Raw genomic sequence first — 22830 nt, 5'->3', positions numbered from 1 at the left:
CACAAATAACCTCCCAGAGATGTCGGGAACATAGGGTCTGATGAAAGGGAGGAACTGAAAGAAATCAGTATTTGTAGGGAAATGGTGTTAGGGAAATTGGCGGGATTGAAGGCCGATAAATCCCCAGCGCCTGATAATCTACATCCTAGGGTACTTAAGGAAGTGGCCCTAGAAATAGTAGATGCATTGCTGATCATCTTCCAACATTCAATGGAATCTGGAACAGTACCCATGGATTGGAGGGTAGCTAATGTTACCCCACTATTCAAAAAAGGTGGTAGAGAGAAAACGGGGAATTACAGACCGGTAAGCCTGACATCGGTAGTGGGGAAAATGCAAGAGTCCATTATAAAAGATGTAATAGCAGAGCACTTGGAAAACAGTGACAGGATCGGACAAAGTCAACATGGATTTACAAAAGGTAAATCGTGCTTGACTAATCTACTGGAATTTTTTGAGGATGTAACTGGTAAAATAGATAAGGGAGAACCAGTGGATGTGGTGTATTTGGACTTTCAGAAGGCTTTCGATAAGGTCCCGCATAAGAGATTAGCGTGTAAAGTTAAGGCACATGGGATTGGGGGCAAGGTATTGACTTGGATAGAGAACTGGTTGGCAGACAGAAAGCAAAGAGTTGGAATAAACGGGTCTTTTTCCGAGTGGCAGGCAGTGACTAGTGGGGTACCGCAGGGATCGGTCCTTGGACCCCAGCTATTCACAATATATATTCATGATCTAGACAAGGGAACTAGATGTAATATCTCCAAATGTGCAGACGACACAAAGCTGGGTGGGCGTGTGTGCTGTGAGGAGGATGCCGAGAAACTCCAGGATGATTTGGACAGGTTGGGTGATTGGGCAAAAGCATGGCAGATGCAATATAACGTGGATAAATGTGCGGTTATCCACTTTGGTGGCAAAAACAGGAAGGCAGATTATTATCTGAATGGCAATAGTTCAGCGAAGATTCACCAGGCTGATACCTGGGATGGCAGGAATGACGTATGAGGAGAGATTGGGTCGATTGGGCTTGTACTCGCTGGAGTTTAGAAGAATGAGAGGGGATCTCATTGAAACTTATAAAATTCTGACAGGACTGGACAGACTAGATGCAGGAAGGATGTTCCCGATGGTCGGGGAGTCCAGAACCAGGGGTCACAGTCTAAGGATAAGGGGTAAGCCATTTAGGACAGAAATGAGGAGGAATTTCTTCACCCAGAGAGTGGTGAACCTGTGGAATTCTCTACCACAGAAGGCAGTAGAGGCCAATACATTAAATATATTCAAGAAGGAGTTGGATATATTTCTTAAGGCTAAAGGGGTCAAGGGGTATGGGGAGAAAGCAGGGACCGGGTACTGAATTTGGATGATCGGCCATGATCGCATTGGGTGGCGGGGCGGGCTCGAGGGGCCGAATGGCCTGTGATGTGCCTCAATAATTCCGAGACTCGATGTTAGCGAAACAAAACAAGGCTTTTATTAACTTAGAAGGTAACACGTAGTGGAGAGAGGTATCTTCCATCCGGAGGGCTGCAGTACTGGATATGAGGCCAGACTGAGCTTGCTTACATAGGGGCCAGGTATGGGCGGAGCCCTACACACAACACATTCCAATATACAATACAATGGTGAGGAAACGGAACTGGGGGAAGGGAAATGAAACTGAAACCGACCACAGTCACAGGCAGTGATGAATGGAATATTTCATCACATTCACCCCTTCTATAGATTTAGTCTGTTCGGGGGTTTGATAGTCCTCTGCGACCGACGTGGCTGTTGCGGTGCCGCGGGTGTCGGCTGGGTGTCCCCGGTAGCCTCCTGGGTCTCTGCCGGGGGTGCCGCCAGGGTTGTTGAAGGGGTAGTTGGTGGGGGTGCCGTTGGTCGATGTTCTTCCGGGGGTGATGAAAGAGTAGTGGGTGGGTAAGAGTTGCTGCGATCGTTGTCGCTGCTATCGCCGTGGTTGTTGTCGTTACCGGCTGGGGCGACGTCTTTTATGGACACGGTGTCCTCCCTTCCGTCGGCGTGCCGGACATATGCGTATTGGGGGTTGGCGTGGAGTAGGTACACTGGCTCCACGAGAGGGTCCGTCTTGTGGCCCCTCACATGCCTTCGCACGAATACCGGACCTGGGGTGGAGAGCCATGACGGCATGGATACGCCTGAGGTGGATTTCCGGGGAAAGACAAACATTCGTTCATGAGGCGTGGCATTAGTGGCAGTACACAATAGCGACCGTATCGAATGGAGCACATCCGAGAGGACTTCCTGCCAGCGGGAGATAGGGAGGCCCTTGGTCCTTAGAGCTAGAGTGACTGCTTTCCATACTGTCCCGTTCTCTCGCTCCACTTGGCCGTTACCCCGGGGGTTGTAGCTGGTGGTACGGCTCGTGGCGATCCCCCTGGACAGCATGTACTGGCGTAGCTCTTCACTCATGAAGGACGCCCCCCTATCCGTATGGATGTAGCTCGGCATACCGAACAGGCAGAACAGGCTGTTGAGGCATTTAATGACCGTGGCGCTGGTCATGTCTGGGCAGGGGAAGGCGAATGGGAACCGGGAGTATTCGTCCACAATGTTCAGGAAGTAAACATTGCGGTCGACGGACGGGAGGGGGCCCTTGAAATCTAAGCTGAGCCGCTCAAAGGGCCGTGTAGCTTTGATTAAGTGGGCTCTATCTGGGCGGTAGAACCGAGGCTTGCACTCAGCGCAAGTGCGGCAGTTCCCGGTCAGAGACCGAACTTCCTCAATCGAGTAGGGTAAGTTACGGGACTTTATGAAGTGGAACAGCCGCGTGACCCCTGGGTGGCAGAGGTCGTTGTGGAGGGTCTGTAGCCGATCCCCGGTGGCGCTGGCACACATCCCTCGTGAGAGGGCGTCAGGGGATTCGTTAAGGGCCCCTGGCCGGTAAATGATGTCATACTCGAAGGTGGAGAGCTCGATCCGCCACCTAAGAATCTTATCATTTTTAATCTTCCCCCTCTGTTTATTATTGAACATAAACGCTGGTCGGTAAGTAGGGTGAAGCGTTTGCCGGCTAGGTAGTGCCGCCAGTGGCGCACTGCCTCCACGATGGCTTGGGCCTCCTTTTCCACGGAGGAGTGTCTGATCTCGGGCCCTTGGAGGGTCCTCGAGAAGAAAGCTACGGGCCGCTCCGCCTGGTTGAGGGTGGCCGCCAAGGCGAAGTCAGACGCATCACTTTCCACTTGAAATGGAGTGTTCTCGTCCACTGCCTGTAGCGTGGCCTGCTCAATATCCTGCTTAATGCTTTTGAAGGCGGTGTGGGCCTCAGCAGAGAGCGGAAAAGAGGATGCTTTCAAGAGGGGGCGGGCTTTGTCGGAGTAGTTGGGGACCCATTGGGAATAATAAGAAAATAACCCCAGGCACCTTTTCAGGGCTTTGGGAGTGTTGGGCAGGGGCAGCTCCCGTAGGGGGCGCAATCGGTCGGGGTCTGGTCCGATTTCCCCATTCTCCACCACGCTGCCTAGTATGCAGAGGCGCGTGGTGTTGAAAACGCACTTGTCCTCGTTGTAGGTGAGGTTGAGTTTTTGTGCGGTTTCCAGGAACCTCTCGAGGTTCGAGTCGTGATCCTGCTGGTTGTGACCGCAGATGGTGACGTTGTCGAGGTAGGGGAAGGTTGCCTGCAAGTGGTGGTCATCGACCATGCGGTCCATCTCCCTCTGGAAGACCGAGACCCCATTCGTCACCCCAAAGGGGACGCTGAGGAATTGGTAGAGGCGTCCGTTCGCCTCGAAGGCGGTGTACGGGCGGTCCTCTGGTCTGATAGGGAGCTGGTGGTACACTGACTTAAGGTCGATGGTGGAGAACACCCAGTATTGGGCGATTTGGTTCACCATTTCTGATATGCGGGGTGGCGGGTAGGCGTCTAGTTGGGTGTACCTGTTGATCGTTTGGCTATTGTCGATCACCATCCGTTTCTTCTCGCTACCCCTTACCACTACCACTTGGGCGCGCCACGGGCTGTTGCTGCGTTCAATAATGCGCTCTTTCAGGAGCCTGTCTACCTCGGTCGCGATAAACCGCCTGTCCTCCCAGCTGTACCTCCTGCTTTTGGTCGCTATTGGCCAGCAGTTAGGGGTAAGGTTCGCGAATAGCGAAGGCGGCTTTACCTTCAGGGTAGCCAGACCGCACACTGTGAGGGGCGGCTGGGACCCACCGTACTTGAGCGTGATGCTTTGGTGGTTGCACTGGAAATCCAGGCCCAAGATCACGCTCGCACATAGATTCTTCATGATTAATACTTTAAAATTATCATATACAGTTCCGTTAACGGACAATTGTACCGTGCAGTAACCCAGAATGGTCGATGTCTGGGTTTTATCAGCCATAGAGATGGTACACTGAGTAGGGACCACCTTTAGGGAGAGTTGTTGTGCCAGTTCAGGGTGGATAAAACTCTCCGTGCTTCCACTGTCAATTAAACATTTAACCCTGCACCCGTTTACCTCGATGTCCACCATTGATTTGGATAGCGGGTGCGGCCTGGTCTGGTCCACTGTGACCGATGCCACTGTAGGGCCCTGATCGAGACAAGATGGCGTCCACGCTGTCTGCTCATAAGATGGCGGACCCCACGAGGTCGGGCAAGGTGGCGTCCAAGATGGCCGCTCCCACGGCGCGCACGCGGCGGTGGCGGGTTTTCCGGCGGTTGGTTTTCCGGCGGGGTTCCCTCTGCACACCTTCCCGAAGTGCCCCTTCTTACCGCACTTAAAGCAGGTGGTGCCTTTCGCCGGGCACAGGTTTCTGGTGTGCTTTGGCTGCCCGCAGAAGTAGCAGTTGGGTCCCCGACGCGTCGCGGCTGTCGTAGGGCTTCTGGGGGGAGAGCGGGGCCCCGACGGTGTCGGGCTGCCGGGCGGGGAAGATGCCTTCCAAGATGGCGGCGCCCTTGGTGCACACGTGGCGGCGTGGACGGCGCGGGCTGAAGAGTAGGCGTCCGAGTTTCTCTGGGCCACATCCAGGGATCGCGCGGTGTCCGCAGCCTGTTTCAGGTCCAATCCCGTTTTTTCCAGCAGTCTTTGCCAGATGTAAGTGGAGCTGAGGCCTGTGATAAAGGCATCGCGAACAAGCTCGTCAGTGTACACTGCGGCTTTTACATCTCGGCACTTGCAGTCTTTGCCAAGCATTTTCAGGGTGCCTAGGAACTCCTCCACCGATTCCCCAGGTCGCTGTGCGCGAGTAGCGAGCAGATGCCTAGCATACACCTCATTTGTAGGCTGCTGGTAATGCGCCTTTAAGATGTCGCAGGCGGCCAGGTACGTGTCGGCGTCTTGGATGAGGGGGTAAACCCGGTGGCTTACCCAATTCCGCAGAATTCCGAGTTTCATACTCGCAGCGTCCGTAGCGTCTTTGACGGCTGCGGAATTGTCCAGGAAGAATTCCATACACATAAACCAGTGTCCGAAGCGTGCTGATGCGTCCGGAGCATGCTGATCCAAATCCAAACGTTCGGGTTTCAGGAGTTGATCCATTGTGTTGAAAAATAAGTTAATAAAATTGATGTGCCTCAATAATTCCGAGACTCGATGTTAGCGAAACAAAACAAGGCTTTTATTAACTTAGAAGGTAACACGTAGTGGAGAGAGGTATCTTCCATCCGGAGGGCTGCAGTACTGGATATGAGGCCAGACTGAGCTTGCTTACATAGGGGCCAGGTATGGGCGGAGCCCTACACACAACACATTCCAATATACAATACAATGGTGAGGAAACGGAACTGGGGGAAGGGAAATGAAACTGAAACCGACCACAGTCACAGGCAGTGATGAATGGAATATTTCATCACAGCCTGCTCCTGCTTTCTATGTTTCTATGGAACAAATATTGCCTCTTCTTTGAAATAGTGCCATTGGATTTTTACGTTCACCTGAGACAGCAGACGGGGTCTCGGTTTAACATCTCATCAGAAAGAGGGCACCTCCACCAGTGCAGCACTCCTTCCGTGCTGCAATGGGAGTGTCAGCCTAGATTTTTGTGCTCAAGTCTCTGGAGTGGGACTTGAACCCACAACCTTCTGACTCAGCGGCGAGAGCGCTGCCCACTGAGCCATGGCTGACAGCTAAACTGATGGGCAAGCTTGGTATGGGCAGGAGCATTCTGGATGAGCTGAAGTTTACGGAGAGTGAAAGATGGGAGGCTGGCCAGAGCATTAGAATTTGGATGATGTTCCCAAGGGGCAGCATTCATTTGAGGAAGAGGAGGGGGCCAATGATGGATCGTTGGGGGACTCCAGAAGTGACAGTGTGGGGTTGGGAAAGAAGGCACTGCTACAGATCTATATATGGGAATGCAAACTTAGATTCCACTAATCCAGGCTGCGCAGCATGTCAGTGTCTCACATGCTGCCCTTATCTTTACTCTTTATTTTAACTGTGCAGTGACAAAATCAATATCCGTGAGTTCAAACTGAGGTACCTTTTTTAAGTGAATTATATCCAGTGCACGTTATTTGAAATTGGTTATAAATGCTAGGATACACAGATAGCTGGAGAGCTTAAAAAATTAATTCTTATACATCCCCTCTGAGGGGGCAGGCAGATCCAGATTCCTGTCATTGTCCCTGACCACAAGGAGATGCTAGGGATGACTTTGCTCTGATTTTTCTTTCCTCCTTCAGGAAGATACCATAGCCTCCGTGTACTTTGCCACTCAGCAAGGGTCAGGCTGGGAACCAAAGGATTGTGATACCAAAGGTTCCTGCAACTTTTCTCACAGCAGATCTCTTATCCCAGGTCATGCGCTCCCTATAAACTGGGAGCGAAAATTGGAGTTGAGACCGGAGGGGCTGAGGACTGTTACATAAACATATTACACTTCCTAGATGTGTATCACAGATGCAGTTTGCCTATTAGATGCAAAGAGGGTTTCATTGGAAAATTAGGCTTCGAAAATGCATTTTAACTCTGAGCGACTCCCACCCATCTCCTCCAATCAGCACAAGGGACTAAATTTGCTTATTTACCGAGATGCTGTTGGGCCTGTCTGTACCAAGGTATTAAAGAATTCGCAAAAAATACTTTAAAAATAATTGCACCACTTTCATTAAAATTCAGAATGGTAGAAGGTAACGTTCCTGTCCTTCCTCTGTAACGTCTGTGCCAGCAGCTCTGTGGTTAACCTAATTTACAATTTGCCACAGACCAAGGTGGGGGCCAAGGTTGGAATCCCGCCTCGGCTGAGATTTGCAGGCAGGGATTCCCATGCTGGCAAGTTGCTGCTGTCAAAGTGAGACAACAGCAACAATGTGCATTTAACATTGAAGACGTCCCAGTGCTCCTCGCGGAGAGAAACGGATGCCAATCGTTACTGGGAAAAAGCTAGGTTTTGGCAAGGCTTTTGAAGGTGGCGAGAAGTAGCCAGGTGGAGGGATTTAGCAAAGAAGTCCAAGGGTAGGGCTGAGATGGTTGAATGCTGAATCAGAGGGAGCGGGGAATGCGCAGAAGACCAGAGTTCGAGGGCTGAACGGCACAAGCCGAGAGAAACTTGCAGAAGTAAGCTGGGGGAAACCTGGGATGGGATTTGTAAATGAAGTTGAAGGTTTCAGGATAAATGAAGGAGATAGAAAGGACTTGCATTTACACAGCGCTTTTCACGACCCCGGGACGCCCCAAAGCGCTTTACAGCCAATGAAGTACTTTTTGAAGTGTAGGAAATGCGGCAGCCAATTTGCACACAGCAAGCTTCCACGAGATAAAGGTTGAAGCTAACTGTACCATTGCAGTCCCGGTAGCAGCTAAAACCAGGCACACCAACTATTTTAAAAGTAAAAAAAATGTTACCACTTACAGTTACTTGATGCAGTACCATTTTACAGTCAGCAGGCAGTGCTCCTGCTCCGAATCATTTTGCCACTCATCCAGCACAATGTTAAATAAAATGCCGCAATGCCATCTGCTACCACGAAAACAATACAGCAATTCCCGCGAAAATGTTAAACATACTTTTTAAAATTATTAATACACTCAAAATTGGATTTCTAGTGTGCTCAGATTTCACACGCCGGGTGGCACACTTTGTTACAAGTGCAAAATAATTTTAAAATGCTGAATATTTCTGATCTACGTTTCTAACCTCAAGTCTGAAACTGACAAACACATTTTAGTCGGCAAAGTTCCCATAAAAAAAACTGATTTCTGAATGACTTCGGTCTTCGTTAATGTAATAACAATTAGAACCAAACAACTATAATTAAAGGTAGTTTAGTATTCAACCAGCTTTTTTTTGAGGAGGGAGGGGGATGCTTTTTGCCCCCTTCCAATTTTTCCCTGTCCTCTTTTAGACACTGGGGTGAAATTTGTACTGGGTGATAGCGCGAATCGGCCGATTCAGAATCGGCAGCCTGTTTTACACTCCAGTTGGTTTTCTTTTCCATCGTTGTGCCGAATTTCACCCCCACTGACTCACGCTAGCGTGTGGGAATGCAGCACACTGGAGCTACAACACGCAAAGATTGGCAGTATGCGGGTCTGTGGCAATACTTCCACATAACGGACCAGTCATTGCCACTGGACACCCTGTGCTCACCCATGCACACACTTTCTAGCGGCCCCTGGATCATGATCAGGGGAGAAATTCTTGCTGGTTTTTCCTCCCTCGGTAATTTTAGTGCACCCACCACTGTCCCGGCTGGAATCACCAGACTCAGTGTGGAATCATGATGATAGAACCTGGGATCTTTCAGGCCATGCCACCTGATGCATTTAACCTCCAAGCTAGCAGGAAAGCTTCTTGTGATTTTTATGGAAACACAAGGTGGTGGTCGTTGGTGATTTGTGGTGTGAATCCAAGAAGTCAGCTAAAGTTGAAGGACATCCCATCTTCATTTGCTGTTTGCGGTATAGCTGACTATATCACGTGTAGTGTGTCATGGATTATAAAGATTGCCCTATTGACTAATTCTGCACCGCCTATGATATCACAGGTGGAGATGAGACAGCCCTGTGCGTCATCCTGAGGTACATAATCCAGATCTGAGTATAGAAGCTAAAAGAGCCAATTGTAAGAAAGTAATAGGTGCGCTGTCAGTGATCTAATATGGGGAGTCATGTGCCCCTCCATCTTAATGTGTTTTTCCTCTTTAACCAGCTTTTTCAGCATCTTCACTTAATGGTGTGGGCGTGCCAAATCCTCAGACCTCTGTCAATTGCTCTGTGTGACTGGCCACTGGAAGGCGTACAAGAGGGTCCAGGTTGTGACTTCTCATCCCGATTCCATCCCCCATGTGGAGAAACCTGGCTGAGCAATGCTTAGTTTGGAGAACTGCAGCTATTAATGCACATCCGACCACTCTCTGGTGCAATACATCAGTGTATCAACACCTTATGCTTTCGGTGCTAGCTACTACTTAGACTTGTCAATTGGAATCGACAATACAGACACTTGCCATTGAACTGGTCACTATATTAAGATCAACAAAAAGACTTTGGATTTTTTCCCACTCTTTAAATTTCTAAAGCATGAGGCTGGGCTGGAAACCTGTTCCCAGGCCTCTACCACAGAATCACAGAAACCCCACAATGCAGATAGAGGCCATTTCAGCCCATCGAGCCTGCACCGACACATATCCCACCTGATCCCCGTAACCCCACGTATTTAATCCCCCTAACACTAAGGGTCAATTTATCATAGCCAATCAACCTAACCCGCACATCTTTGGACTGTGGGAGGAAACCGGAGCACCCGGAGGAAACCCACGCAAACACGGGGAGAATGTGCAAACTCCACACAGACAGTCACCCGAGGCCAGATTCGAACCCGGGTCCCTGGCGCTGTGAGGCAACAGTGCTAACCACTATGCCACCGTGCTGGTGGTTTCTTGGAGGGGTCGGGTGGTTGTAGAGCAGGCTCAGGATAATTGTTCCTTTGTTTTTCCTTCTCTCCTTTCATGCTAACAAGAGACATTCCCATATCTCCCCATGTTGGCATGGTTCAATCCTGGAGGAATCACAGTTACTGACCTATGCCTTATAGCATCAACGTATTGTACTGTACCATTATGTTGCCCTGGTGTAGACTTAGGTGCAAGTGCCTGAATTACTCCACGTACCAAAATTGGGCCACACTTCTTTACTGTTACCTCCATGAAGTGGGACTGTAGTGGGAAAATTAGATACTGTATCTTTGTAAAACATCACTACCCTATTGAGTGAAACATCCCTTGGAACCAACTGTTAGCCACATATAGATTTGATTCTATTGATGTTAGACATTCCATACTCACATTTCAGCTTGATGCAGTGTTTGTAATCTGCTCCCTGACTTCCAGAGGCAGAGTTTTGAAAATGTCATCTTCTACAATCAGTTGGTTTTTCCGGAGGCAAACACATTGTCCCAATTCAACTGGCAGTTTATCCAGTTTGTTGACTTTAAGGTCCAGGAGTTGCAGTTGCCGCAGACGCCCAATGGAAGGAGAGAGGTAAGTCAGATTATTGTGCGAGATGTTCAGAACCCGGAGTTTGGTGCAGGAGAAAAGGTTTTCAGGAAGTTCGGTCACTTTATTGCATTCTATTGCAAAATGCTGCAGCTCTGCTAGCTGGTCTATATCAGAAGGTATCTTGGAGATGTGATTGTGCGAAACATCAAGGAAGAGTAGCTTTGTTAGTTTAAACAGACTTGGAGGCAGGAATTCAATCTTGTTCTTATTGAGGTAAAGCATTTCAAGTTTTGCAATTTTGGCGATGTGAACGGGAATGGAGGTGATGTTGTTGTGCCACAGCCTGAGGCAGATGAGTTTTCGAAGATTTTGGCAACTGGCAAGCTCTTCTGTTGAACTTAGGTTGTTGTCTTTGAGGTCAAGCTCCTGTAAGTTGGTCAGGCTGAAGATGGCACTAGGAATTCTTTCCAAGTTGCAGTGGAGCAGCCTCAGGAGAGTCAGGCAGAAGAGCTTCTTAATGTTTGCGAGTGATGTTATTTTTACTCCTTCGTTGTGGATTATCAGGCACAGTAGGTGAGCGGCCATGTCTAAAATTGCCGTGGGCAGCTTGGTTATGTTGGTTTTCAGATGCAAAGTGTCTATTTTTGGCAGCTCACGAAACATCTGCAGGGCTGTGGAGATTTTGCTGTCTGTCTGCAGTTGCCCTTCAATGTAGAGCTCATGCAAACTCTTCAAGGTGAATATCCATGGAGGGATTTCATCAGCAATACCAAATCGTACACGCAAAGTTATTAAATTCTCCTTCAAGAATAACAGTGCCTGCCTTTCCACCTTAACGGAGCAGTTGTATAACCACATTTCTTTCATCATTTTCAGGTTGGAGATGGCAGCAGAGATGGCCACGCCTTTGATGAGCTCCAGCTTTAACACCTCAATCTCTGTCAGGTCATAAACCTGGATTGGAATTCCAGGCATCATGAAGAGATGCATCTCAACTTTGTTCTCTCGGTTTGTGATGAGACGCTGCTTTAGTCGCTCTTGAGTCCATTCGTGATTCAAATTGAGCTGAAGAAGTTTGTTTTCACTCACGTCCGACAGGAACACCGCAAATTTTCTGGCGTAAAGTTTGTCATACTGATCGATGAGATGAAGCAAGAATGCAAAGTCATTTCTCACATCAGGAATATCATCCATCCCAGTCTCAACCCTCACATTTTCAAATGAATACTCTTTCAATTTATAATAGAGTATCCAGTGCAGTGTGTACAGGCAAGTGCAGCTGTATAAGACTATTGCAGTTATATACACTAAGGATAACATTCGAAACATTCTCCATAAACCGTGAATACAGAAGAAGTCAGTGAACCCAGTGATGTGCAGTGCATCAACGCAGTGGATGTTGTTACACATTTGAGGAATGAAAATGCTGATGTAGACAAGAATAACCACGCTTTGCACAGTTCGGACAATGGTTTGATTCAAATACATTGTATAGAGAATGTCTCCCTCTTCTGTATGGAGGCGGAATTTCTTCACTTTTTCAAACAAGGACTTGGCCTGCTCGCCTTCTTTTTTATCCAGAATTTTCACTGAGGAATTGTCTACCATTATTCCACCAGCAGACTTCAGAACTTGCGAGGAGCCTTTAGACAAAAGAGAAATCTTATCTCCTATATGGACATTATTACTGAAAGCCATCTCTTGTGACAATGACACAGAAGAGTCAACTTTCAGTGGACTGTTAATAGAAGATAACGATTGATCTATACTTGATTCGGAAACTATAGGTATTCTGGGGGTAGATTCCTCGTATACAGTTTCTGACAGTGCTTTCGTGGTCCATGGGGAGTCTAGGCATTTCCCAAGGACAGTAATAAAATGCTCTATCTTTGAACTTGTGCCAGGAAATTTGAACCAAAAGTTGCTACTGATTAGAAATATCAGAGAATGCAGAAGGACCAGGTAAGGGAAATATTTGGAAAACCATATGACTGCATTATCATAGCACCACTGATTAATAAGGTAGTACTGCTGAACATCTAGGCCGGTCTGGAATCCAGCAGCGAACACGTTAAGGTTGAGCCTCTCCAAAACAGAGCGATTCCATTGACGTTCCTGAATGGAGAGACCCTCTGGCACTGGGATACACAGAATCTGCTCACTTGATACCTGAGAAACGACAGATCACATTAAACATGAATTCTTTCAATGATAGATCTCTTTTGTAGATTTATAATTATTCAAACAATGAACACGAGAGCCTTCCTGCAGTGACTCAGATGTGCGCTGTGACTTGCTGGGAGACCCTAGCGCAATGCTCCCACTTCTACTGAAGCCTGTTTATGAGCCATTGGATTCATGTGACCTACACGTGGGCTCTCCAACTGGAGAAGATGCCTGGTCTATTCTTAGCAACTATTACACAGGTAAACAATTCAGACACTGCTGGGTGTGAAGGTTTAGCTGCAGCATCTCAAACAGTTTTGCATCCAGTGCTATCAAAATAGCAGCTAACATTAGACTGACAACAGGGAGTGTCCTGCAAGTATCTATAGTCACTCACGTAAAGGAAACATTACACTCTCGACCACAAGGAGAACTAGGCACATAGCAAAGGGAATAACTCTCATTTTTGGAGACCATGACATAACTGGAATAAAATCCATTTGTCTCCTGGCCTTCGCCATTGGATCAAATTGAAGCAGAATGCTTGCTTCAGCTATCCCAGGTGTATCCAGGTACAATGATGCTATGTGATCCAAATGGATCTACAGTGTAGGAGGATAGTTAAAGGGAGATCTCATTGCAGTATATAAAATATTAAATGGTATAAAGTATAGATTTTTAAATGGTATAGATAAAGTAAATACTGTAAAAATTATTAGTTCAAAGTACGCTGAAAAAGTACTAGAACATATGAATAGAAATACGGAAGTAATTTAGAACAAATATCAGGAAAAAATTATTTACTCAGAGTGACAAACATTTGTAATAATCTACCAAACAAATAGATGCAAAGATATTAGAGTAATTTAAAATACAACCAAATACCATGATAGGAGAATTAGTGTACTAGAGGGCTGATCTTTGATTAGTCTGTTAGCCCCCTAACTTTTATGTTCTTATAATTCCTGTAAACTTTGGCAATCCGACCTGTAAACCTCTGTACAGTCTCCCTGGCCTAGGTGCCTATTCTGGTTCCAATGGGCCATAGAAAGTAAAACATGATTTCCAGTGGGTAGGAGAGGTAGTGTGAATGATGAATGATTAGGGTGGATGACCAAAAAGATTGGGATGTTTGTACACATCCTGGCCTCAAGTATCTGGACCTCTAGCAAGAAGTGTTCTGGCCCTGCAAGGAGTCCTGGAAGGGCTGCGGTTGATATCATTCTACTGCAGTGCTCAAAGACCGAGAGAAAAATTATGGCATATCTGGTTGTATTCCTGGTTTACAAATATTGCCAAGACAGAAACTGTAGTTATGAATGATGGGAAAACAAATGGTCTCTCTTTCAGGCTTTATGTTACACAAATTTTAGACTACCTATTTTCAGGTACTTTCTCCCTTACTTTAGATCTCTGTACAGAATGCATTTTTTTGGCTTCCACCAATGCTACTCAGGAATTAGCCACTCCAAGATGTAGGCAAGTGGTCAAGGGTTATTCTCGCTTTGATTTTCTCCCTGTGGGAAGAGCACGGTTGGAAACATTCCCATCTGAGTAAGAAGGGTGTCGATACATGCCTTATTCTCGGATTTGAGCACAATTTAGGTTACACTCCAGTGCAGGTACCATCTCATGGGTGAGATGCTAAATCAAGGTCCAATCTGCTCGTTTAGGTGGACATGAAAGATCCCACTCACTCAGTGGCCATTTCTCATTGACGCTATCTTTTTGAAGAGGTGAGGTGAGAGTGACTGTCCTTGACATCAAGGCAGCATTTGACCGAGTGTGGGATCAAGGAGCCCTAGTAAAACTGAAGTCAATGGGAATCGGGGGGAAAACTCTCCACTAGCTGGAATCATACCTAGCACAAAGGAAGATGGTTGTGGTGGTTGGAGGTCAATCATTACAGCCCCAGGACATCGCTGCAGGAGTTCCTCAGGGCAGTGTCCTAGGCCCACCCATCTTCAGCTGCTTCATCAATGACCTTCCCTCCAACATAAGGTCAGAAATGGGAATGTTCGCTGATGACTGCACAGTATTCAGTGCCTTTCGCAACTCCTCAGATAATGAAGCAGTCCATGTCCGCATACAAGAAGACCTGGACAACACTCAAGCTTGGGCTGATAAGTGGCAGGTAACATTCGCACCACACAAGTGCCAGACAATGACTATCTCCAACAAGCAAGCGTCTAACCACCGCCTCTTGACATTCAACAGCATCACCATCGCCGAATCCCCCACTATCAATATCCTGGAGGTCACCATTGACCAGAAACTTAACTGGACCAGCCACATAAATACTTTGGCAACAAGAGCAGGTCAGAGGCTAGGTATTCTGCGGTGAGTGTCTCACCTCCTGACTCCCCAAAGCCTTTCCATCATCTACAAGGCGTAAGGAGTGTGATGGAATACTCTCCACTTGCCTGGATAAGTGCAGCTCCAACAACACTCAAGAAGCTCGACACCATCCAGGACAAAGCAGCCCGCTTGATTGGCAACTCATCAACCACCTTAAACATTCACTCCCTCCACCACCGGCATACCGTGGCTGCAGTGTCTACCATCTACAAGATGCACTGCAGCAACTCGCCAAGGCTTCTTCAGCAGCAGCTCCCAAACCCGCGACCTCTACCACCTAGAATGACAAGGGCAGCAGGCGCATGGAAACACCACCACCTCCAAGTTCCCCTCCAAGTCACACACCATCCTGACTTGGAAATAATAGCACTGTTCCTTCATTGTCGCTGGGTCAAAATCCTGGAATTCCCTCCCTAACAGCACTGTGGGAGTACCTTCACCACATGGACTGCAGCGGTTCAAGAAGATGGCTCACCACCACCTTCTTAAGAGCAATGAGGAATGGGCAATAAATGCTGGCTTTGCCAACGACGCCCAGATCCCATGAACAAATAAACAAAAAAGGTAACAGAGAGAGTAGACAAGGGTAATGCAGTTGATGTAATTTATCTAGATTTTCAAAAGGCCTTCGATAAGGTACCACATAATAGACTAATGAATAAGGTCAGAGAATGCGGAGTCAGGGGACATGTAGGAGATTGGATAGCTAGCTGGTTTCAAGACAGAAAGCAGAGAGTAAGCGAGAAGGTGGGTAGTGGTGTTCCACAAGGATCAAGTGCTGGGACCACTGTTGTTCACAATTTATATGAATGATGATTTAGACTTTGGAATCAAAAACACAATTTCTAAATTTGTGGGTTACACCAAATTGAGGGGGGATAGTCATTACTGAGGAGGATTGCAACAAATTACAGGAGGACATTAATAAACTTGCAGAATGGGCAAATTAATTTCAACACAGATAAATGTGAGGTATTACATTTTGGTAGGAAGAATAGGGAGGTCACTTATTACTTGGAGGATGTGAGTCTGGGTGTGATAGAGGAGCAAAAGGATCGCAAAGTACAAATACATAAATCACTAAAAGTAGCGACACAGGTTAACAAGGCCATAAAAAAAAGCAAACCAAGCACTAGGATTTATTTCTAGAGGGATAGAATTGAAATGTAGTACGGTTATGCTAAACTTGTGTTGAACCTTGGAGTACTGCGTACAGTTCTGGTCACCATATTATAAAAAGGATATAGAGGCACTGGAGAGGGTGCAGAGAAGATTTACAAGGATGATACCAGAAATGCGAGGGTATACCTATCAGGAAAGGATGAACAAGCTGGCTCTCTTTTCGCTTGAAAAAAGTAGGCTGAGTGGTGACCTAATAGAGGTCTTTAAAATTATGAAAGGCTTTGATAGAATAGATCCAGTGAGAGTGTTTCCACTTATGGGGAAGAGCATAACTAGAGGCCGTCAATATAAGATAGTCACCAAGAAATCAAATCGGGAATTCAGAAGAAACTTCTTTGCCCAGAGGGTGGTGAGGCTACCACAGGGAGTAATTGAGACAAATAGTGTAGATGCAGTTAAGGGGAGGATGGATAAGCATATGAGGGAGAAGGGAATAGAGGGTTATGTTGATAGAGTTAGATGAGGAAAGACGGGAGGAGGCTCGAGTGGAGCATAAATGTCGGCATGGACTGTTTGGGCCGAATGGCCTGTTTCTGTGCTGTATATCCTATGTAATCCATGGCATTATTTGAAAAGGAGCAGGGAATTTTTCTGATGTACTGCCCATTTCGCTGATTCAAAAAGAGATTAACTAGTAATTTATCTTGTTTGCTATTTGTCCCTTTGCCCCACCAGTGGTGGCAGAATCTTCAGTCCTGCTCTTTGGAAACCTTTCTTATTTTCTCCCCATCTTTAAGCATCAGTTTAGAACCTATCTTTTCAACCAAGTCTCTGGTCACTTCTCCTAAATCTCCCACCACGAGTTGACGTCCATTCCTTTTTTATAATGTTTCCTTCTGTGAAACAACCTTTTCTACATTAAAAGGTACTATATAAATGCAAATTGTTATTGTAGGACTTTTCAGTATGCAAATTGGATGTGACTTTTGCCTACATGACAACAGTGGCTATACTTAATTTAAAGTAATTCCGTTGATTTTAAATGTGTTTTGAAACATCCTGAAGACATGATAAGGTGCTATATAAATATAAGTTCTTTCTTTCTTTAAGCCCCACTTAGGACTTCACCATGACTGAGATCAGGAACTCAACCAGTGGATTGTGCAAAATCAAGTATTATCACGCTGTGACATTGTGCATTACAATTCTATGCATTGTGTCTCCAAAAATCCAGAACTTGCAGAATTAACCCTTCATATATGAAGCTGAACAGTGTACGGCAGTAGAATAAGTGTCAATTGGAGAATCAAAGTCAAGCCTGATCCTGTCCTCACCCAAGGAACTGCACACACATGGACTCCTCAGTCCTCAATAGGGATCACTGGATTGCAATTCGGAGTGGGAGCCAACTTCCCTCATCTGTGGCCCAGGGACACTGAGGCAAATTGGTGAGATCAGTGAAGTCAGCTCAGAACTGGGACCAAACCTTCTCACTCTGTATGACTCAGCCATACACCCTGTTTACTCATTTTTTTGTTGTTCAGCCAAGTGCACACTTTCTCCCTGTAGGAACATGCACCACTTACCTAAGACCAGAGACCGCCGCTGGATGGTAGGATTGGGGTCAGCTGTGATAAACCTCCCTACACAATAGAATAGACTAATAATATTCATTGCTTAAGGAATGGTAGCTACAAGGGTACCCTTGGAACCATGCCTGTGCTGCCTTCCTTTAGGAATTTATGTTAGTTTTCAAGTTAATTCAGGGGTTTAATTAATTTGGGTCGATTCCCATTGTGTGCCGCCACCTAGTGGATATTTGGTACCTAGCAAGTGCAGTAAAGCGCAGTAAATAAAGTGCTGTAAAGTAAATTGCTGTATATCACAAGACATGCAGCTCGACACATGGTGTTGGAAGTTATTTTCCTGTTACGTTTCGGCCTTGGACACTATTTGTCTGTAAGTACTTGAGAATGTTATAGATGATTAGTGTACACTATATTTTGCAGAAAATGTTTAGTTTTGTAACCTTTCTCTGTAAGCAAACCTACACAGCTAGCCGTGAATTGCTCGCTCTCTGTATCTAGCTCGTTAGCTTATAGCTGTATTTTGATGCACTATGTACAGGGCTAATTTAAAGTGAATGTAAGAGAATGCCTTTCAGTTTGCTAAATGTATATTCACAGTAAGCTGTGTTTTCACGTGTTTTGGTAAGTTACATGCCAAAAGTACTGTGTTGCTCATGCTTACCTAAGTTTGTGTATGCATATCAGTTATGTGCTTGTGTACTAATGTATGCTTCCACTTCTGTATTGTATTTCAGTTTCACAATAAGAATCTTTCAGTAAAGTTTACAAGAAAAGTCAAGCCTTGTGATTTTTATGGGAAGATATCAAGTTGTTAGCTACCTGTCTAGCTCTGCATAGGAACGCGCTGCAAGGGCAGAATAATGCCCAAGTATGATTCAACTCCTTCAGGAGAGGAAGATAGAAAATTGTGGGGGAAACGGGATAATTCTTATACCAATCCTTATCACTTCCCTTCCAAAATGCCATATTTTAAAAACTAATGACTAAGGGGACTTTTGTCAGTCGGTACAACAGATACTAATGCATTAGTGACCCTAACAGGTTGCAAGAGGTTGTTCAACAATATAGCTTAATTATGTTCTATCGCGGTAAAGGCTTTTCCCCCTCTTTTTACCTGCAGTGCTCCTCCAAACATTGACACCAAAACCATTAGAAGGGTCAGATACTCAGCAAACACGTCCCACCAAGGCTTCAGGATTTTGAATGCTGGGTCTTGTTCCCCAAAATACGATAGTTCTGTCACTGGAATCATCCTGCTAAGAAGAAAAGATAACGTGTTACAAAACCCCCAAGTTCAGGCTAACTGGGTCGGCAACGGAAGTGACACGGTCCCATTTATTGGAACATGCCTTTGCTTCTTCCTCGCCACTTTTCTCTCCTCCTGAATTCCTGGCTTGGGTACAGTTTGAAAAGCACCAGTTGCCATTCTAATATCTTTTTCCAAGTGTGAACCTCGACATTTGAGCATTGCCAGACTTTCCAACTGCACAGGACATCACGGCTGAGCCTGATCCTGCCCTCAGCTGACCCCCACACATGTGCACTTCTAGCAGGGTTCACTGGACAATGATTAAGAGCAGGAACATTGGATGGCTTTCTCCTTCACTTACTCAAGTTAATTCTAATGCTCAAACTGCTGCCCCAGCTGAGATATGGTAACAGTGTGGCAGAGCCACCAAGGGGACTCTGATCTTATGTACATAATTATCTTTAACTAATTGTTAGCTACAGAATGAATCTGTATCTCTGTTCATATTATCGCATGTACATAGCGTGGTCCCTTTAAGATTGAGACCCAACGCGATGACGTCATCACGTTGATCACGTGATCCTCCAGTGGCGGAAAAATGAGATGACATCATGACGTCCGACCAGGGAGGAGCCCTAGTCAGTCCTCGTGGAGCTAGCAACCAGTACAGACCTGTTATCCAGCTTTCCTATGATTTAGTGTTAAACTCTGTTTATTAGTATTAAACATCGTTTGTTTAATAGACTGACTCGATCTCAGTCCTTTAGTTAGGAATCTAGCCATTCCTACAACAGCACAGAATTGATATCGAACCTGTGAGCTTAGTGGTCTGCATAGCTTAGCTACTCACTGCATAAACTCAACCATAAGATAACGCAATATCTTCTTCACATAAATCCACCAGCATGTATTCATAGAATCATAGAATTGTTATTTTACTACAACAGGAATCAACTGATGTTTGAAAATATCCCTTCTACAGCAAAATGCCCCAAAAAGCCATACCTCTGAATTTAATGAACAAAAATAAAAGCATTTTTGTGCATGAAGAATTATTTCAGATTTTTCTCTTGCTGGTCACAGCGCATACAGGGTTAAATTTGAGTAGTGCGAACTATTTATGCAAGCTGTAGAGAATATATATTACGGTCTGTTGCCAAGTATGTTGAAGGCATTGGCCCGGATTTTGCGATGGGTATGATGGCGTACTCTCAGAGTACACCGTCATACCGCCTTTGAAATCCACCGCAAGTTCGAGATTTCCGCATGCGCTAAATCCCGAACTTGTGGTCTGTCAACGTACGCATCGACAGGCCATCCGCTCCGCCACCGAAAACCTAATTGCCGGTGCAGAGTTGGGCTAGTTGCCCCCCCAACTGCCCAGCAATTACGTACGAAAATTTTATGGCTGGTGGAAACAGGCATAGGGCCTGTTTCCACAGTGTAAGGGGATACCCGAAATGCTTTTTTCCCCTAAATAAATGACATTCAGGAACATTAAAAGCTTTAATGAGAAGCAATTCTAGTATATGTTAAAGCTGCAGGTTTTTTAAAACAACATTTACATTTCATAACTTTTTGCACAGCACACAGTATTTGTTTAGAAGTGGGAATTATGAGTAATGAATTGGATTCCCACGATAAAAGCTAGATCTGTATGTATCTTAAAGGCTGTAGTAATGAAGTGATGTAGTCATTTAAATGAGTGAAAGACAATCTGTTTTTTGATTGGAGGACCAGGCCCACGTGATCCCAGGTACGCTTCCGCACAGACTGCGCCCCTGGGATCCGTGGGCTATTACGCTGCCCTCCTGCTCACAGCATCAGACTGTAAGCTTACACAGGAGGGCCACCATCAGGTAGGTATGTATTCTTTTTGTAGTTTTTAGCCCATTGTCGCTTGGTCCTGTGAGACAAAGGGTAATTAAATATGCTACTCTGTTACAAGGCAAGAGTGGCTCGGTAGTGTTGTATGAACGCATTAAAGCATAGAATCAGGCAGACAGGCTTATAACTGTGATCTTTACTTTATTCTCTAAAATGGCTGACTGCTGCTTTCCCGGGTAATTCCCATAATGCAATGCACATTACATTACCGTATTGACTGGTGTCAAACTCGCAATCAATACACGACATCCCCCTTTTCCTTGGAAACAAACTTGCAGTTTACAAACAGTTGCTTACAATAACACTGCATAACTTAGTTGATTTATAAACTTTTTACAAACTTGTGTCTTACCAGGTTTAAACATTTAACATCACCCATGCAGTTCTCGCACAGTTTATGTTGTGACATAATCAGACAGTCTTTAGGGTTTTCTTTTAACCCTTTGAGGTCTGGCTGTATTGGGTATGTCTGACATGTTGATGTCAGTGGGTATTGCCTGTGTCACAGTGGTATGTGTGTCAGGGTCTACTATACTGTCCTCAGTCCCTTGTGTTTCCTCCTGCTCATGGAGTGTCTCCTTTGGTCCATTGGTTCTGTATTTCTTCACAAACGTAGTGTTTCTCGAGTAGCGTGCTCCTTCTGGAGATTCCACTACTACTTGACTCCCTGTTTTACTCAAAACTTTGTGGGGTGTGGCATTAAAAGGAGTGGTGAACTTGTCCACTTTGTCCTGCCGTACCAGCACCGTGTCGCCAACTTCCACCTCTGAGTATTGTGTTCTCCGCTGTTCATCTGCGTACAGTTTGGACTTGCCTTTTTGTTCTGCGTCCCGGTCACATACTTCCATGTCTGCAGACGACTCTGTGATGTCTGGCAGCTTTCCTCTCATTTTCCGTTTAAAGAGCAGCTCTGCCGGGCTCTTTCCTGTCGTGGCATGGTCAATGCTCCTGTACACAGTCACATATTTTCTAAGTTCACGTTTCCAATCTAGTCCGACTGAGCAATTCTGATTCTCTTCATCAGCGATGCATTCTGGCGCTCGACTTCTCCGTTAGCCTGAGCCCATTTTGCTGTCGTCTTCAGGTGTTTGATCCCGTTGTTTTCACAGTACTTTGAATAATTCAGATCTGAATTGGGGACCATTATCAGATTTGCAGGTGATTGGCAAACCATGACAGCTGAAGATTGACTCTAAACTATCAATAACCTTCTCTGTTGTTGTGGAGGTCATGATGTCGTATTCATAGTAGTGACTATAGTAATCAACTACCACAAGAATGGAGTGGTTGGATGGCAAGGGTCCCAGTAAGTCTATAGCTACATCCTGCCAGGGGCCCTCCGGTAATGGTGTTGGTCTCAACGGTTCAGGTGGGTCGGGTCTGGCTACTATCTGACAGCCGTGGCATGCTTTACAGTGTTTTTCAGCTGCCTTGTCCATGCCAGGCCACCAAACCTTGGTTCTGAGATGTTGCTTTGTTCCAACTATTCCCAAGTGTCCTTCATGTGCTAACACCAGGGCTCGTGCGTGTAACACTGTGGGTAGCACGATGCGTGTTCCCCGAAGAACTAGGTACCCCACTACGCACAGCTCATTTGCAATTGCTGCATAAGCTTTACAGTTCTCAAAATGTCCGTTTGTGATTGCCTTCCGTACCTCAATCAGCTCTGGGTCGGTAGCAGAGGCTTCCTCCACCTCTGTAGTAGTGAGTGCTTTTGGTGTCGCACTCACAGCTACAAATCTCACGTATTCATCTGAGCCATGAGAATGTCTCTCCTGTTTTGCTGTCTCCCCCAGCAATCGTGACAGTGGGTCTGCAATGTTTTGCTTGCCTGGAATGTGTATCACCTTAAAATCGTACGGCTGTAATCTAAGTACCCATCTCTCTATACGGGCACAGGGTTTAGAGTGTGGGCCATATATCATTTGTAATGGCTTATGGTCAGTTTCCAAGTTAAATTTTCGGCCATACACGTATGGATGCAGCCTCTCACAAGCCCATACAAGAGCTAAGGCCTCTCTCTCTGTTTGAGAGTATTCCCTCTCACAGTCTGTTAAACTACGACTTACATA

At 46.0% G+C, this 22830-nt stretch overlaps 1 protein-coding gene across 1 annotated transcript in view; it reads right to left on the bottom strand.

Moving 5' to 3' along the window:
- Nucleotides 1-18874, bottom strand: part of LOC147097629 (volume-regulated anion channel subunit LRRC8A-like) — a 28352-nt gene extending 9478 nt beyond the window's left edge. The window contains exons 1-2 of the mRNA XM_085971607.1: nt 18737-18874; nt 10235-12556 (exon numbers count right to left, since the gene is read on the bottom strand). Coding sequence (XP_085827733.1) covers nt 10238-12556; nt 18737-18874 — 2457 coding nt within the window. The 3' untranslated portion in view covers nt 10235-10237. The remainder of the gene's footprint in view (nt 1-10234; nt 12557-18736) is intronic.
- Between the last annotated feature and the right edge of the window lie 3956 nt (nt 18875-22830).

Source organism: Somniosus microcephalus, chromosome 31 (genome assembly GCF_052327205.1).
Source record: "Somniosus microcephalus isolate GS21.2 chromosome 31, FLI_Smic_1.0, whole genome shotgun sequence".
NCBI lineage: Eukaryota > Metazoa > Chordata > Chondrichthyes > Squaliformes > Somniosidae > Somniosus > Somniosus microcephalus.
Note: the sequence above shows the minus strand (reverse complement) of the source record. Positions and strands in the feature narration are given on the sequence as shown.